The 17985-nt window shown below is 29.3% G+C and overlaps 4 protein-coding genes across 4 annotated transcripts; all 4 read right to left on the bottom strand.

Annotated features, from left to right (window-relative positions):
* Positions 1-559: 559 nt before the first annotated feature.
* LOC137808774 (putative carboxylesterase 12) lies at positions 560-1865 on the bottom strand. The gene has a single exon (XM_068610047.2). The coding sequence runs from the start codon at positions 1842-1844 to the stop codon at positions 723-725; it is 1122 nt and encodes a 373-aa protein (XP_068466148.1). The 5' UTR covers positions 1845-1865; the 3' UTR covers positions 560-722.
* Positions 1866-2359: 494 nt separating this feature from the next.
* LOC137808775 (putative carboxylesterase 12) lies at positions 2360-3475 on the bottom strand. The gene has a single exon (XM_068610048.2). It carries the CDS (start codon positions 3441-3443, stop codon positions 2499-2501), a length of 945 nt encoding a protein of 314 aa, XP_068466149.1. The 5' UTR covers positions 3444-3475; the 3' UTR covers positions 2360-2498.
* Positions 3476-11804: 8329 nt separating this feature from the next.
* On the bottom strand, positions 11805-13065 carry LOC137806009 (putative carboxylesterase 12). The gene has a single exon (XM_068605881.2). The coding sequence runs from the start codon at positions 12794-12796 to the stop codon at positions 11846-11848; it is 951 nt and encodes a 316-aa protein (XP_068461982.2). The 5' UTR covers positions 12797-13065; the 3' UTR covers positions 11805-11845.
* A 1262-nt stretch (positions 13066-14327) lies between these two features.
* On the bottom strand, positions 14328-17583 carry LOC137808773 (2-hydroxyisoflavanone dehydratase). Its single transcript, XM_068610046.2, has 2 exons — positions 16432-17583; positions 14328-14558 (listed from the first exon to the last, which is right to left on the bottom strand). The coding sequence occupies exon 1, from the start codon at positions 17360-17362 to the stop codon at positions 16439-16441; it is 924 nt and encodes a 307-aa protein (XP_068466147.2). The 5' UTR covers positions 17363-17583; the 3' UTR covers positions 14328-14558; positions 16432-16438.
* Between the last annotated feature and the right edge of the window lie 402 nt (positions 17584-17985).

The raw sequence follows: 17985 nt of genomic DNA, 5'->3' as shown, positions 1-17985 counted from the left end.
TAAAGAGATTGAATTATGACAGTTAAAAAGATGCCACAAAATAATATCAAAAATTCATTTAAATTTAAGATTTAGGATTTAAAATTTAAGTTGATAACAATTCAACTCAAACTAATATTCATGACATAATCCTATCTTTATTTAGAATAAGAGATTTTACACCTTTCATTTTCCCCACTAAATATTTGTGGATAAGATTGAATAATTTGTCTAAACAAAATATTCACGTAAACATGTTTCTTACTGAAACACTTTAATTAGTATGATGAGTGAAAAAAAAAATACACATCAATGAAAAAAAATACTGTTTATCTTTTTTATGTCATTTTCTATTGTTGTTGTCGTGTCGGTTAAAACTATTTTGAGTCAATTTTAATAGGTAATTTCATCAGTTAAAATTTAATATTTTAAAAATATTACATAAACTTAAATCTCAAAACATAACAATTTTAATTATTATTTTAGTTATTAATAATGTATGAATCTAATATGATAATATCTTTTTTATGCTTAACAACAATAAAATTACTAATTCCTTAATTTAAATATAAAGATCAGATTCAAAGCAGAGCCATGTTTATTTATACTATTAACTTCAATTTCAACCTCTTCTTATCATCTTCCATGGCTGAATTCATCTCTCTCACCGCTTCATCGCAGATACAAGCCATGCTTGTTACAGTGAGAACTAAAAAAGAGAACTAAAACACACATAACAACGTTCAATCCTGTTTGATAAAGGAAACAATTCGGTGAAGAAGAAGCTTAGCATTCTCACAGCTTGGATTCAACAGATGAAACACATGGTTCTCCTCCTTCGTCTCCAACACCTCCACAGATCCACACCAACCACTCTTATCCAGCAATTCTTTGTAGTACCAGCCCCTGTCCTTCAGCAAATCCTTCTCAGCCACAAAAACAAGCACCCTCTCACAACCAAGCTTCCCCAGATTCGGATCCTTACCCGGGTTGATAAACGGGTCGTCGGATCCACTCGTACTTGGGCATGAAAACCGCCACAGCTGTAGCACCTTCGCCGCGTCTTCCGGCCGCTTCGCCTCACACTCGAGGGCTTCCTCTCCCCAAAAATAAGGATGCGCCAAAGCAATCCCTGCAACCTTCACCCCAGGCAGCCCTTCCGATCCGACCCGAATGCCCAAATAGCTTGCGATGTTGGCTCCGGCACTGTCCCCGGATAAGAACAGTTTTCCCAGATCTGCGTGGTCGTTCAGCCACTCCTCAGGGCCGTTTCCAGCGGCATGGGAAGCGACCCATTTGAGAGCAGCCCAGGAATCGTGGTGGGCGACGGGAACCGGGTGCTCCGGTGCTCTCCTGTAGTGCACAGAGACGCCTATTACATTAGCCTCTGAAACAAGGGTGTTGAGGAGGTTATGGTAGGTGGGAGAAAACGGCGTTTCGATTATGAAGGCGCCGCCGTGGAAGTAAACAAGGAGAGGTAGCTTTTGCGGCGGAGGGTAAGTGGTTTTGGGAATGTAAAGCCTAGCGGATATGCCATGTTCTTCGGAGATTACGACGTCTTTTGATTCTACGTTGGTTTCAGGATGAAGCTCCGGAGGAAGAACTTGGACACCCTCTAGCCTCTCTATGCGACCGTTTTTGTAGACTTTGAGGATGGGAGGGATCTCATAGGCCACTTCAGTGTCTGTGGAGGGTGAGTTATCCATGGTGGTAGATGAGTGTAAAGGTTTGATTTTGGGTGAAAATGGTTTGGGAGGAAGTGGTAGTGGTTGATGACGATGGTGAAGATATTTGAGTGGTTGTGGTTGGTATCCACACAAGCTTCGCCACCTTATCATAGTCTTCTCAATAATTAACAATCCCATACTCACAAATCAATTCTTATAAAAATATATACTTCACAGTACATTATAATAATATAATAATATTTAAAAATAAATTAAATATAATTAAAATATTATTTTATTAGTTTGTGAAATGAATGTTATTAACGTATAAAAGGGCAAGGAAAATATTGACCAATACAAACGCACGGTCCTACGTAAGGAGCATTCACACAATTCAACTCAACCAAATTATATTATATATTGTAAATTGAATTTTAATTAATCGAGTTAAAATATTATATTAAATTCGATCAATCTATTGGCTTTGTTTGGTTGGGGTTTTAGTTTGGTTGGTAGCAGGTAAGGAAAGTTAGAAAATTTGAAATGAAAGTTTCTAAGATAATTTGATTAATGTAATTTAAATATATAAAAAAATGTATAATTTATATTAATAATAATTGAAATAATACGTGGTTTTAAAAAAAATGATTAATAAACTAGAAATAAGAAGTAATAGAATAGTATCAATTTTTTGCATGTATAAAGGAGCAGAGTTCATAATTAAGCACGTGAATTGACGAAGAATACGATGGTGATGACATAAAAGAAAATGGAAAGTGAAAATTATTCTAGTAAGTGCGAGTAAAACAAGGATGGCAACAACAAGTTTGGCTGGAAATTCAGAAACCTTAACTAAGTGTGGTTGATGAAGGAAGCAATTTGATCGAGCAAGGAAACAGCGTTGTCACAATCTGGATTGAACAAATGAAAAACGTGACCTTCTCCATTCGCCTCCAGAACCTCTGCAACACCTTCCCACTCACTCTTCTCCAGCAACTCCTTGTAATGCCAACCCCTATCCTTCAGAAAATCCTTCTCAGCAACGCAAACCAGCACTCTCTTGCAACCCAGCTTCCCCAGATCCGGATCCTTAGCCGGGTTCAACAACGGGTCGTCGGATCCTGTGGAGGCTGGGCTAGTAAAACGCCACAAATTCTCCACGATGGGAACATGCTCCTGGGCCTCAGAGCCAATTCGCTCCACGCCCCAAAAGTAAGGATGCACCAGCACAATCCCTTGCAGGTTCATACCCGGAAGCCCATGGATTCCGATCCGCAGAGCCATGTGGTGTGAGATGTTCGCTCCCGCACTGTCCCCGCCGCAGAAAACCTTCCCGAAATCAGCGTGGCGGTTCAGCCACTCTTCAGGGCCGTTTCCGTCGAAATGGGACACCACCCATTTGAGCGAGGTCCATGAATCTTCGTGAGCAATTGGAACGGGGTGCTCTGGGGCTCTTCTGTAATGAACAGAGACAGCAACGATGTTGGCCTTGGAAACAAGTGAGTTGATGAATTTGTGGTAAGGAGGAGAGTATGGTGTTTCTATGCAGAATCCCCCACCGTGGAAGTAGACTAGGAGGGGGAGCTTCTGGGTTTGATCGGTGAGTTTGGGAATGAAGATCCTGGCTGATACGTCGTCGTCTTTTGAGATTACCACGTCTTTGGATTCCACATTTGTAGCGGGATCGAGACACGGCGGAACGATGTCGTTCCCGGTGACTCTCTCGATGTGACCATCTTTGTAGATTTTGACAAAGGGTGATAAATCCATGGCTACTTCGGTAGAGAGGGAAGCCATGGCTGAAGCAAGGTGATACTGAAGAAAGTGAAGGTATGGTTGTGTTATATAGAGAAGAGAAGAGGAGTAGGTATAATATAATGGACTTCAGTGTAGACAATAAATTCCTACTGAATACGATCATATAAAGTCTGAACCCATTTTCCACTCCTTCAACGAATCTTTGTAGACCAATAAGGAATCATGTATGAGTAATTCAAATATGGATATTTTACACGGTGTAATTTCATTTCTTATTTTCTGAAATCGACAATAAAATATTATTTCAGAAGAAGAATATTTAAAAATTAAATTAAATTTTATTAATTATAAAATAATCTATTTCTGTTATTGAAAAATTAAAACTTATTTTCATTTCAAATCATTCAATTAAAAAAAAATTTAAAAAAAAATTTAAGTATAAACATTGTTATAAGACTTCATTAAAAATAATTAAAAATTTATTTTAAATCTATTTTTCTTTCTGTGTACTTGAAAGTCTTCTAATATACTAGCATCCAATTCAAAAAAATGACATGAAAACAAATACACCACCATATTAAACATATCCAATTAAAAAACATATTTTTTTAGGGAATATTTCATTGAAATATCTTCTTTGTATTATTTTTTATTAAACTCAAATATTTTTTAGTACACTAAATTTAATATTTTCAAAATAAAATAAATATCTTAATACAATAATGTATGAGTTGGATATATTTTTTTTACAAAAGGAAAAATAATTATTTTTTTATTTATACGAATTTGTGGATAAACCCGCCTGTCGAGCTGTTGGCTTACGCAAACTACAAATTATGCGAAACATACCTAAATTGATTAGTAAGATAGATTAGTGAGTCTATCACATATTTTTTTTTTTTAGCAAACCTATCCGCATTATCATTTCTACTTATTAAATGTTAAAAAAATTATAAATGCATAAAACTTTTTTTTTTTTTTTGAAATAAGGGTCTAACATTGAAGAACCGTGTGACTAGCAAAATCTTAGAGTTTGAAACATTCTTAATAGTGAGTCAATCTTCCGATATTTCTCTCTAGCTCTCTCCTATGTGATTAATCTAATGGTTGAAAAGAGAAGTACAAAATGTGAGTCGCTTTGAAGCATGAAAGAATTTGGAATGACATGCAGAAAAAAATTCAGAGAGGCCATTCATAATGATGCATGAGGAAGAAGGGAAGTGGAAAGGGAAAGTTGAATGGGTTTTTTGTGCTTACCATTCATGAAGGGAAGAAGATTTTTTCTAATATTTTTAAATAAACTTTACATACCCAAATAAATAATAATAATAATAATGTAAAGTCTTATTAATACTAATAATATAAATATTAAATTAATAATAATAAAAGATGCAAATAAAATAATTTTAATAAATAATAATATTAATTATTTTTATTTTATTTTATTTATATTAAATATTAATAATTTTATTAATAATATATATATATAATTATTTATAAAAAAAAATTATATAATAATAAATAATATTAATCATCTAAAATACTTAATTAATTTTTTATATATTAAATGAATTTATAAAATTTATTTTTTTTCAATCACACTCATTATGTTATTTATAATTTTTTTTAAAAAAAATGTAAGGAACTTGTATTTTTTATATTTTATATTTTATTATTTAAATATTTTAAAAATAAAGATAAATTTGTAAATTTACATTTTTAAACATTAAAAAAGAAAAAGAATTTATCACAACCATCTCATCACTTACCAACTTCAATAAACCAACTTCAAGAATCGTTGTGCAAACAAAACAGAGTTTTCAAAGTTTAGATTTTATACTTTTTTGGATTTTAATGTTCAATCGTTGAAATTAAGGAGTGGTGTTTATTTGATTTTAAAGCATATGATCTAATAAATGGTAATATTGAAATCTGTCGGAAAACTTATCAATAATTTCTTACTTAAATTGTTGTTAGAATATAATTTTATCTTGTGAATGATTAAGTTACTTTAGGAGAATTTATATTCCAGATATACGAGTAACTTCTTTTTTTTTTCAATTATAAAGTTGTGTATGATATTTCTATATTTTTTTTAAAAGCAAAAGTATTGTAGGAGAAATTTCATTTTAATTTTTTTAAATTAAATTGTACATGACAAACATATTTTTTTTAATTAAAGTCATGAATGGTAAATTTAATTTTTATTTTTTAATATTGAAGTAATGGATCTTATAATTATAGTAAATATTATAATTGTTAATTATAATTATAAATATTAGTTATAATATTAATATTATAATTAATTACAAAACTGCAATTTTAGCTGCGTTGGATGCTTTATTAGTTGTAGGGATTACTTTATTCATCCCGTCATATTATAATAAATAAATAAAATTATAAAAGTTTTTATATATTAAACTAATATTTCAGTTAACAATAATTATTTGTCATCATATAAAAAAAAAGTATTATTGAAAAAAAAATAAAAAATATGAAAGAATTAGATCATAAAAAATATACATAGATGGACTATACATATTTATAAAGAATTTAAAGAATAAACTAGATGAAAATCTATTATACCAATAAAATAATTATTTATAAATAAATCTTAAATTAAAATATTATAATTAATATTTATCATAAATATTAATTATAATTATAAATATTATAGTAATGATAATTATAAATATTATATTAATGATAATTATAATAGTTATATTAGTTAATATTAATTATAATATTTATCACAATTATAAGATTCAGTTTTAATATAAATAAAAATATTAATTATAATATATTTTTTAATTTTTATATCTTTTTATATAAAAAATATTTTCTGTGAAAAAAAGTAATGTTAAAATTGGATTTAGTCTCTGAATTTTTGTGATGACTCGGCTACAAATATGAATGTTATAATATTATAATATACTTTACTATCTAAATTTGTTGGTAAAAAAAAATAACAAGATAAAAACTCATTACAATCATTTTATATCGAGTAATAAATTATTCTCAATTTCAATGAATAACTAACTTATAAATAAATATTATAGTTAATGATAGAAGAAATTTTAGTAACTCGAGAAGCTATTAAAATCATTTATGTAGACCAATAAAACATGTTGAACAAGTAATTTAAATATGGATATTTTCCAACACTGTATCTATATTTCTTATTTTTTTAATTAGAAAAAAAATTCCAAAAATTGACAAGTTCTGTAATTAGATAAGATTACGATGTTGATGTTAGTGAAATTTGATATAATTAAAGTTATACATAAAAAATATAAATGTTCAGTTTAATATAAAAATTAATATGTGATAAATATTACTTGACCTATTTTTGGAATAATTTTTTTTGTCCATTTTAAGAAATATTAAATAAAATTATATTATTTGTGGAAAAAAACCTTCAAATATTAATTAAGTAATTAATTATTAATTAAATTCTTTTAAAACATAATTAATAATATATGATAAATTTGTATAAGATGATAATACATTTATTGATTCTTTATTTTCTTTTAATTTTAGTTTACTTATTAAATGTTAAAACGTTTATAAATACATGATGATATTGAAAGTTTATTTATCAATAAGTGTTTAACTGTGTTGATACTAAAATTCGACAATAGTAACACTATCAAATGTTTATATGTGTTTCATGAAACATTAAGTTTATTTCTTTTTAAGCAATATAACATATAATTATTTTTTTAAGGTAAATTCCTCTTTAGCCGTAAGAAACAACTTGATTTCTAAATTTGAAAAGATTTAACTCATATTCAAAGAACAAAACTTAATAAAAAGTAATTTTATTTTAATAATATATTTAATAATAATTGTATTAAAAAATACTAAATATATAATTAAAATATTAATATAAGTAATTATTTATTTATTATAGTAGTCAAGATATCAATTCATCCCATCTTTTTCTCTATCTCTCTCTTATGTGATTAATCTAATGGCTGAGATTAAAATTAAAAGATAAGTATTTGGAATATATGCAGAAAAAAGTTCACAGAAAAGTCGCCGTGAAAACGCCGCATAACATTTTCAAACAAAACAGCGTTTTCAAGTTTAGATTTTATCGCTTTTATGGATTTTAACGTTCACTCGTTAAAATCGAGGAGTGCCGTTTATTTGATTTTAAAACATATAATATAATAAATGGTAATATTGAAATTTGTGGGAAAACTTATCATTAATTTCTTACTTAAATTATTTTTTGAATATAATTTTATTTTGTGAATGATTAAGTTACGTTAGGATAACTTGTATTTCAGAAATACGAGTTAAACTATTTTTTTCAATGATAAATTTTGTATGATATTTTTATTTTTTTAAAATCAAAAGTCTTGTAGGAGAAATTTCATTCATATTTTTTAAATTAAAATTGTATATGACACATATTTTTTTTTAACTAAAGTCATGAATGGTAAATTTAATTTTTATTTTTTAAAATTGACGTAATGGATCTTATAATTATAGTAAATATTATAATTAATATTTATAATTAAAATTAATTATAAATATTAATTATAATATTAATTATAATATTAGTTATAATATTAATATTATAATTAATTACATTGTACAACTGCAATTTTAACTGCGTTGGCTGCTTTATTAGTTGTTGCCACTACCTTATTCATCCCGTCATATTATAATTCATATAAATGCGAATATTTATTCATAAATATTAATTATAATTTTAAATATTATATTAATAGTAATTATAAATATTATATTAATTTTAATATTTATTTTAATTCTAAATATTAATTATAATTATAAGTTTCATTTTAATATAAATAAAAATATTAATTATAATTTTTTAAATCTTTTTTATATAAAAAAAATCATTTTATGTAAGAAAATAAAGTTAAAATTGGATTTAGTCCTTAAATTTTCATTTTGATGTCTATAATAATTTATCGTTGACATGAATGTTATAATATTATAATATAATCCATCTTTAAACTTTATTTGTCACGTAAAAAAATATCAACGTTGTCTCCGGTCAAATACTCATTTCAATCATTTTCATATTACAAGTATGACGAAGGTTTAAAGTTTGAATCAGAGATGAAAATCAATTATGTGTTATATTACGAGGACGAAAAATATATTTAATCCTTAAATATAATAAATCCCTAATTATTTTGACATACTAAGGTTGAGAAATAGATTATCCTCCATTTGGATGGATAACTAACTTATAGATGAATGATAGAGCTAACAACACTTGAATAGAGCAAAATCCTAGTAACCATGACAAAGGTATTAAAGTAATCTATGTTGGGTTTTAGTAAACCTTTCGTAACTAATCTTCCCTTATACTTTTATATAGATCCATCATGGTGTTATCTTTTCTTAAAGATCCACTCATAGCCAATGAGTTTTGCTCGTTTAGAAAAATCTACTATTTTTTCTTAATGTAATCAATTTCAAGCCTAATGTTCTTATCCCAATGTTTTGCTTTAAGAGCACTCATAGCTTGTAAAAAATTTGTTGAATTATTTTCAATTAGATAAGTGTAAAAATCATCTTTAAATAAAGTTTCCTTTATTTTTTTTTTACTTCTTCTCAAGCCCTCACCACGGCATCACTAACAATGTCTATAAGTTGTTCAGATGTATCAATAATCTTTAAAGGAAAAACATGTTAAAAAAACTTAACATATTTTGTCTCTACATACTATAACGTTCAATTATATCACTTTTAACAACAAAAAACTTATAGGTAACACTATCTTTCACATAACATAAGAATATAAAATTAGAAGTTAGGTTGATAACTTTTCACAATTCATAAATTTTGTCATGTGGTATATTATTTTGTAAAAAATATGTTGTGAGAATCACTTCTCCCCAAAAATTATTAAGAACACTAAAACTATTAAGTATAACATGAATATTTTTATAATAATTTTATTTTTTTCTCTTAATTACTTTATTAGATTCAAGTGAATATAGCCAAATTATTTTGTGAATAATACATTTTTTAACACAAAAATCAATAAATAAAACAGTACAACACCTTTATATTTTTTTATTTAGTTAATTGTCTTTTTTTGTTTTATAAGTTAAAACCCATCAAATGTTTCATTTTTATTTTTATTAATTATTCTTTAGAGTATCTAGAATAATCATTACAGAGTAATTTTTGTCACCTTACACTATTTCTTTTATATCACAAAAATCATATTTTCAAGGTTTAGTTATTTAGAGGAGGAGAAAATAATATTATATATATATATATATTCAATTTTGTCTATATAAAATTTCAATTTAAAATAAAAAATAAAAAATAAAAGTTCAAAAGAAAAAACAAAAAGTTGCTCACGTCAGACAAAACTTCTTCAAGGCAGAAAAAAAAAGTTTTGCATATGTTTATAAACGCTGATAAAAAAAACATATGTTTATAAACACAATTTACTTATTTATAATCAAATTCAAATTAATCTGTTCTAATAATTTATAGAAATTAGAATAGGATAATAAAGTTTTTGAAATGTGCCAAATGATGCTTTTTAGGCAAAGAGTGAATAAGAGTAGTTATATAAAACAGAATAATATGAGTCATCATGTTCATATTATAGAAAAATCTAAATCCCTTTACTAAATGAAGAATTAAAATTCACGAGGAATGAGGTTGCTAGAAACGATACGTATGATCAATTTTAACACATTTTTCTTAGATGATACATAAGAGGATGACAACAATGAATCTTGATGTAGAAATTAAATAAATATTTTTTTAAATAGAATAGAAAAAACTTAAACTATATAAGTATATATTTCTTAAAAAATTACTTTAAGTGTAATCGTGTCTTTTACTCTACACATTCATTAATGTAATGTTTCCTTAAGAGACGGGAGAAGCACGTAAAGTCACAAAAGTTAAGAATAATATAATATTAAAATTATAAAAATAATATTAAAACAAGAAATAAATTTATTTTAATTTTAATTTTAATTTTAACTCCTGAATCAACTGCAACCAGTTTTAACAACGGTTTATAATAATATAATGATATTTTAATCTAAAAAATAATTAAAATAATAATTTATTAAAGTGTGAAGTGTATATTTTTGCTACTCACAGTGTTGATATATCAACTTCTCTTGAATAAGAAAATAACAAAATCTCTTCATTACCCATTATAATAATAACACTTCAATTTTGAGATTTGCTACAACTATTTATAAGAGATTAAATTATTTTAACGGGAGAATATATCTTATGAATAATTATTAGGTTATTAAGAATAAAAATATTATAAAAAATATATTTTATTTATCAGCTTGTATTAATGTTATCATTTTACTATTGATTTGAGTGAATATTTATTGTAGGTACTTCATTAGTTACTTCAGACAGTTAAGACTTTTGTGACTATAAAAGTATTGTTCAAATTTTAAGTACCCTGAGCTTCTATAGTGGAATTTGATAAAGCTTTTCTTTAGGTATTTTCATTTCTACTATAAACATATATATGAATACTAACTTAGAGAACAAGTAGACGAGTGTATGATAGAAAAAAAATGTATAATAATAAACTAGTTAGTTAAAAAATTTATAATTAAGATTAAATATCAATTAATAATTAATAATTTTTTGTTTTTTAAATTATTTTATTATAATGATAAGTAATGATAGTATAGTACGTGTACCAATCGGTCCGTACGACCGAATTAAAGTCCAGCGTTTGGTCCAGGTTGATCGAGACCATCACATCCAAGCAGGTGAACTAATCAAAGGTTAAACATTAAATGGTGCATTCTTAAGTACATATTAAATCCTTAATCATGTCCAATAATCAAGGACCTACAATATTATATAAATAAACACAAATTCCAAAGGATCATGTACGCAATCATATAGTACTAAATATTGAGTGTTGAGTGCTGAAGTTTGACTTGAACGTCATAGTGTCTTTTGCACGTACCATGCAAGTCCCGAAGTTCACGGAAATGAAGAGTGGAAAAACAAGAGTTGCAGGAGTTCGTTCAAGAGAAAAGAGTGAGGTGCAGGCTGATCCACCGACCGAAAAGTGGTTTAATAGTTCTCTTAGTTCCAATTCCGTTTAGTACATTTTCATCCTTTCATTGTAATAGTTTAAAAGTAATAAATAATTAAATTTAAAATAAAATTAAGAATAATTAAAATATTAATATTGTAACAAAAATTACAAATAATTAATCTAGATAAAATCATAAGACTAACAATTTTTCATTGTAACAGACTTGATCTATCATATTAAAAAATAGGTTTTAACTCCAACTTAACTTTAGAAAAATACTTACTTATAAATTATAAAATGTTTAATCTTAAATTTATTTGCAATGATATTGCAAACAAGGATGAAAAATTGTGTGATAATTCTGAAGTTTTTCATACGAAAGTGCACAGTGAAGTATTAAGTACTAAGAATGGTTGATAAAGGAAGCAAATCGATGGAGGAGGGAGATGGCGTTGTCAGAATCTGGATTGAACAGGTGAAAAACGTGGTTTTCTCCTTTCGCCTCCACCACCTCTGCAACACCCTCCCACCCACACTTCTCCACCAACTCCTTGTAATACCAGCCCCTATCCTTCATCAAATCATTCTCAGCAACAAAAATCACCACTCTCTTGCAACCCAGTTTCCCCAGATTCGGATCGGTACCCGGGTTGATCAACGGGTCGTCGGATCCTGTCGAGGTGGGGCTAACAAAACGCCACAAATTATCCACCATTGCCAGAAGTTCAGCCTTTTCGCTCTCACTTCCGATTCGCTCCACGCCCCAAAAGTACGGATGCACCAGAACAATTCCCTCAATGTTCAGACCCGGAAGCCCATGAGTCCCCGCCCGAATACCCATGTTGTGTACGATGTTTGCTCCCGCGCTGTCCCCGCCGCAGAAAACCTTCCCGAAATCAGCGTGGCGGTTCAGCCACTCCTCGGGGCCGTTTCCGTCGAAATGGGACGCGACCCATTTGAGCGAGGTCCATGAATCTTCGTAAGCAATGGGAACGGGGTGCTCCGGGGCTCTTCTGTAATGAACAGAGACAGCAACGATGTTGGCCTTGGAAACGATTGAGTTGAGGAATTTGTGGTAAGGAGGAGAGTATGGTGTTTCTATGCAGAACCCACCACCGTGGAAGTAGACTAGGAGAGGAAGCTTTTGGGTTTGATCGGTGAGTTTGGAAATGAATAACCTGGCTGAAACGTCGTCGTCTTTGGAGATTACGACGTCTTTGGATTCGACGTTTGTTTCGGTATCGAAACACGGCGGAACGACGTCGCAGCCTGAAACTCTCTGGACGGTACCGTCTTTGTAGACTTTGAGAAAGGGTGAGAAATCGAAGGCTACTTCGGTAGAGCTTGAATCCATGGCGGAAGAAGGAGACGGAGAAGAAAGTGGGTTAGTTTCATGTGCATGCAGAATATATCGCAAGCATTGATGGTCAACGCATTGATGGTCAACTTTGTAGGGCTATTATGTAGGTAAGGTAAGGTAAAAAATTATTTCAGTTATTTCTAAATATAAAAAATGTTGATGAGGGTGATTAATGTGTTATTGTGGTAGGTTTTTAAGAAGGTGTAGAAGATCTTAAGGTTTAAGATTTTGTATGTTGAGGTTCTTATATTGAAGATTAGTGTACCGAGTTAATTATATTGATTAAGTAATATGATATAAGTCTATTGTCAATGAATCAATATATATTTTTTAACTTTTATTATCACTTATAATTATAACTTTTACTTGTATATATTAATATTATATAAATTTAAATAACATTGAATGTTGTATGTATGGATAATAAAGTGGGATCAGTCATGTGGGATGACTCACTAAGAAAAAATGTGGAATGGACTGTCTATTTTAACCTTCTAGACCGCTTATGTCTACGTCATATAACTCACAATCTATGCGATCTAAGTGTGGGATGGGGCAAACTGACCCGATAACTCAAACATTTTAAAAATTTAGACTTTTTTTGGATCCCGTAATTACTTCTTGCACATTCTTTTTGTAGTCCCATATTATAAAAAATTCTAAAATTATTCATTCTCAATTCTATAATTTGGAAAAGAGATTTGTACATTGGATTGTACAATTTGTATAATCTGAAACATAAATTCTAACTTCCATATTCTATTTCCTAGGACATCTCAGAATTTCACCTTCCAGAATTAAATAAAAAACATCCAATGAAAATGTTAAAGGATAATTTGAGTATTTGTGTAAGAAGAAAGTGTGCAGGAAGAAACTATCCTCAATCCTTAATTCATAACACCTTCAAGAATTTTGATAATATTTTTTTTAATATTTAATAGAATTTTTTTGTCTTTCTAAAATGCATAGATTGTTTAGGTTCCAATATTTATCAAATGCTAAATGCATTAGTCAGACCTTAGTATTTTTTATAAAAATAAATAAATATAGTATTATTATTATATATATTATTTATATCACTTTTCAAATTAAAATAGTAACTATGTGTATATGTGTATTATCTTAAAAAAAATGTATATTTAATGAAGTATTTTATTAGTCAATTTATTATACGATTGAAATTCAAATTTCATTCATTATCATTATAATTGTTTACTCGTATCTTATTAGGCATTTGTTGTGAGAATAATATTGTGAGACCATTTACCTAATTCATTTAAATAAGAAAAAATATTAACTTAATAAACAAAAATAAATTTTATTCAATATTTTTATTTAATTTTTTATTAATTAAAAAAATATATTTCTTATTTGAGCCGATCAATAAAAGAACTCGTATTTTTTACACATAACATGTATTTTGCAAACCAAATGTGGGATGAATCTATGTAGGACGAGTCTATGCGTAACGATGTGACCGCATTGTCATTTCCAATTCCATGGTCAAGACAAAAATTCAAAACAATAGAAGAAAAAAATGCAACACACATTAAATGAATAACATTGTTGTAATACAACATAAGATCTTCAAGATGATAAATGTTCATTATTAAAACATCTCCACTTCTTCCATGAGCTTATCTTGCTCTTCTTAATCAACAACCTTCCCCTTTTATGATCTCCAAACATCCACTGGTCTTTCTTTATTTTTCTTAATTATTTTTTAATTGGTGTTGTGAGTTTAAAACACAATACCCTGCATAAAAAATAAAATAACATAAGCTAAAGAAAGGAGAGCAAAGAGTTCAACAAATCCAAAAAACTTTTAGGGGAGTAGCAAGACTAGGATCTCTACAAAACCAAGAAGACCATAAGAACTATTAGAAAATATAAAAGGATGTAAAAAAAATAAAAATTCCAAAGTGTATACACATTACATAATTATTTGGGATTAATCTTGTGTATTAAAGTCTTGGTTTGGTTTTTAGAATAGGTTAACCTAAGTTTGAACAACCAAAACTACAAAACTAATTTCTACTAAACCAACCTATATATTCACCTACCAAAGATTTAATTAGGAAATCAACCAAGAAAGCCTCCAACACATCTAAACCTTAAACTTTTATAACATTAGAAGCAATTTTATAATTTTTTTATTAATAATATAAATTATTTTAAATATCAATAATTAATATTCAATATAATTGTAACTATTTTTTTTAAATTAGTTATTATTTAATGATTTTATTATAATGTTGGATCAACTCTCATTTAAATATAAATATTGATTTAAATTTTATTTTTCAAAACTAATTTTATTATATTTTTTTTGTGTGTGTATGCATATTTAATATTATTATTTATTTTCAACTACAGTCTTGTTGTTATATATTCTTTTTAAATTACATTAAATTAACATAATTTTTTTAATTAATGAATCACACTATTAAAAAAACACAAATTAAAATATATACAAAATTTATTTAAAATTGAAAATCACAATATTTTTAAATAAATAAAAAACCAAAAAAAAAGAGTTCTTAATAAAAAGGAAAAAAATTAAAATCTTAAAATCATATTCCATTGATGGTTTGAATTTTAAAATATGGTGTATTTAAAAATGGTATTATAAAACATGATTTATCGAATTTCTAAAAATTGTTAAAATTGACCCATATTTCTGTAATTATTTATGTGATATAACAGCGACAAAATATGTAAAAGTTTCCTCCGCAAGAAACACGTTTTTCGTACTATTATTAGGTCATTCACTCATCTTCCATTATTACACGCATACCCACAGTTTTTTGCATGAGATTGGAGCAAATTTTAAAAATTACAGAAAGGAATAAGTTACTATTAAAACACACCACTTTAATTTTAAAATACGATTTCTACTTTAAAATAGAATTATATTCTAACATAGAAATTATGTTTTGACACCACTTTAATTTTTTGTTCTTCTTTTATTTTTTAATGAAGTTGTAGGTTCGAAGTTCAACTTTGATTTTTAAATTTTTTTTACAGGTTTTGTAGTTGATTCATAACTTTTCTCAACGTTTTGGGCACTTTTCAAATAAAGTTATATGAAGAAATAATTATATGTAATTTTTGCAAATAATTCATGAGTATTAATGATGAAAAACTACTTTCCGTCACCAATTCTTTGATGTTGTAGCTCATATTCGTAGTCAATTTGCTTTTTCTTCAAGAGAAAAGTAAAAGCAAATGGTCAAGTTGTACCCTTATCACTTATATGTAACACAAATAACATCTATCTATTATATAATTATCAATTATATAAATTAATAATGTATTTTAACTTTTTTTAAGTAAAAAGATGTTTTTTATAATTGCTTAAAAAGTATTTGTTCCGTACTATATTTTTTTATTTTTAAAATTGTATTAGATCAGAAAAAATCGTTGATCGATATACACATTGCTACGAATAGATCCTTGTGTGAAAGTTGTGAAAAAGTTTTCCAAAGGATCAAAGTCTTCAACTCGATCCAGAAATATATAAATATAAAAATATTGTGGAAGAACATGAAGGCAAAAGCAATTAGTGTTTAAGAAGATGAAGATTTGTGTTTGAGAAGAAAGAAGAAAGAGAGTGATGATAATCTAACCAAGGAATCAGCAGCGAGAACGAATCTGCTTCAAGAATGCGACGAACTGTTGAACGAGATCCAATGAGCTTTGCTTAGAGGGATGAAGGAGATGAAAGACATGGCCCTCTCCTTCGAACTCCACCTTCTCCACCTCACCCTTCCACCCACTGTTCTTCAGTGCTTCGTAATAGCTCAAACCTCTGTCCCTCAGAAAATCGTTCTCCGACAAGAATATCAGCAACCTCGGACATGCCAGATCCGACAGCTTCGGATCCAGCGGGGCATGGATCAATGTGTCGCTTCTTCCTCCGTACGTGGGGTACAGAAACTCTATAAGCTCGTCCTTTTTATCGTTCCCGAAGAATGGGTGAAGCAGCACCATCCCTTCCAGGTTCAATCCCCCGAACCCTTCTGCGCTGCCTCGCATCGCCAGGCTGTGCGCGATGTTGCCGCCGGCGCTGTCGCCGGCGAGGAACAGTTTTTCTGGATCGGCGTGGGCGTTGAGCCAGGGCTCCGGCCCGGCGCCGGCGGCGTGGGAGGCGACCCACTGTAGGGCCTCCCAGGAGTCGTGGTAGGCGACGGGGAGGGGGTGCTCCGGGGCGAGGCGATAGTGGATGGAGGCGACGAGAACGTTGGCGGCGGCGCAGACTGCGTTGAGGTGGCCGTGGTAGGAGGGGTTGAAGGGGGTGCAGACGCAGAAGGCGCCGCCGTGGATGTAGAAGAGAATAGGGAGTTTCTGGGAGGAGGAGGCGGCGGTGGGAGGGAGGTAGAGGCGGGCGGCGACGGTGGTTTGGGGGTTTATGGTGACGTCTTTGGATTGCACGGCGGTGGTGGGGTCAGTTCCCGGAGGAGTGGTTTCGTTGCCGAGGAGACGCTCGACGCGGCCGTCTTTGTAGGCGCGGAAGACGCCGGGGAACTCGCGTAGAAGTTCGTCGGTGTTTGGTTCCATTGCCGTGATGAGAAAAGATGGAATGAGAAAAAGTGTGAAAAAGTTTGAGAAAACGTTAATGAAGGAAAGAAAAACAGAGGAAACGGTTGATGGGCAGAGACAGTATCATAATGAACGGTTTAACTGCTTCCTCAAATTTACACCAATCCATAATATCTTTGTCTCCCTTACGTGCCCCCTCTGCACTTTAATAACTACTTACAATTCACTATCCCATTATCGTAAATCATACTTTACTTCCTAATTATTTTCTAATTTAACAATCTTTTTAGGTACTTCCATTATTTTATTTTCAAAATAAATCTATTTTGAAGAAAGTATTCAAATAACATTTTCTCTACTTTAATTATTAAAACTTATAAGTAGTTATTACAGTGTATTTGGCACACATGGCATTGAACCACCTCCTACCCTTCTTAAAGTCAACTTTATGGAACCGACTTTCAAACAATGTGACTTGTTTCAAAGAAATATTAACTTTTAGTAATTTATTAGACACTTTACCCATTTTAATAAAATTGGAAAAAACTGTAGCAATTTGGTGAAGAAACCAAAACTAAAAATCATATTGATTAATGTTTATTTTGTTTACCTGTATGATATCAGGACCTGAGTAATATTGA

This window comes from Phaseolus vulgaris, chromosome 3 (assembly GCF_051622355.1).
Source record: "Phaseolus vulgaris cultivar YP4 chromosome 3, ASM5162235v1, whole genome shotgun sequence".
Taxonomy (NCBI): Eukaryota; Viridiplantae; Streptophyta; class Magnoliopsida; order Fabales; family Fabaceae; genus Phaseolus; species Phaseolus vulgaris.
The sequence above is the reverse complement of the archived record's forward strand: the minus strand, read 5'-3'. Positions and strand labels throughout refer to the sequence as shown.

What these genes read in the sequence shown, in the direction of transcription:
- LOC137808774 (XM_068610047.2), bottom strand. Translation starts at nt 1,844, where the DNA reads ATGGGATTGTTAATTATTGAGAAGACTATGATAAGGTGGCGAAGCTTG.
- LOC137808775 (XM_068610048.2), bottom strand. Translation starts at nt 3,443, where the DNA reads ATGGCTTCCCTCTCTACCGAAGTAGCCATGGATTTATCACCCTTTGTC.
- LOC137806009 (XM_068605881.2), bottom strand. Translation starts at nt 12,796, where the DNA reads ATGGATTCAAGCTCTACCGAAGTAGCCTTCGATTTCTCACCCTTTCTC.
- LOC137808773 (XM_068610046.2), bottom strand. Translation starts at nt 17,362, where the DNA reads ATGGAACCAAACACCGACGAACTTCTACGCGAGTTCCCCGGCGTCTTC.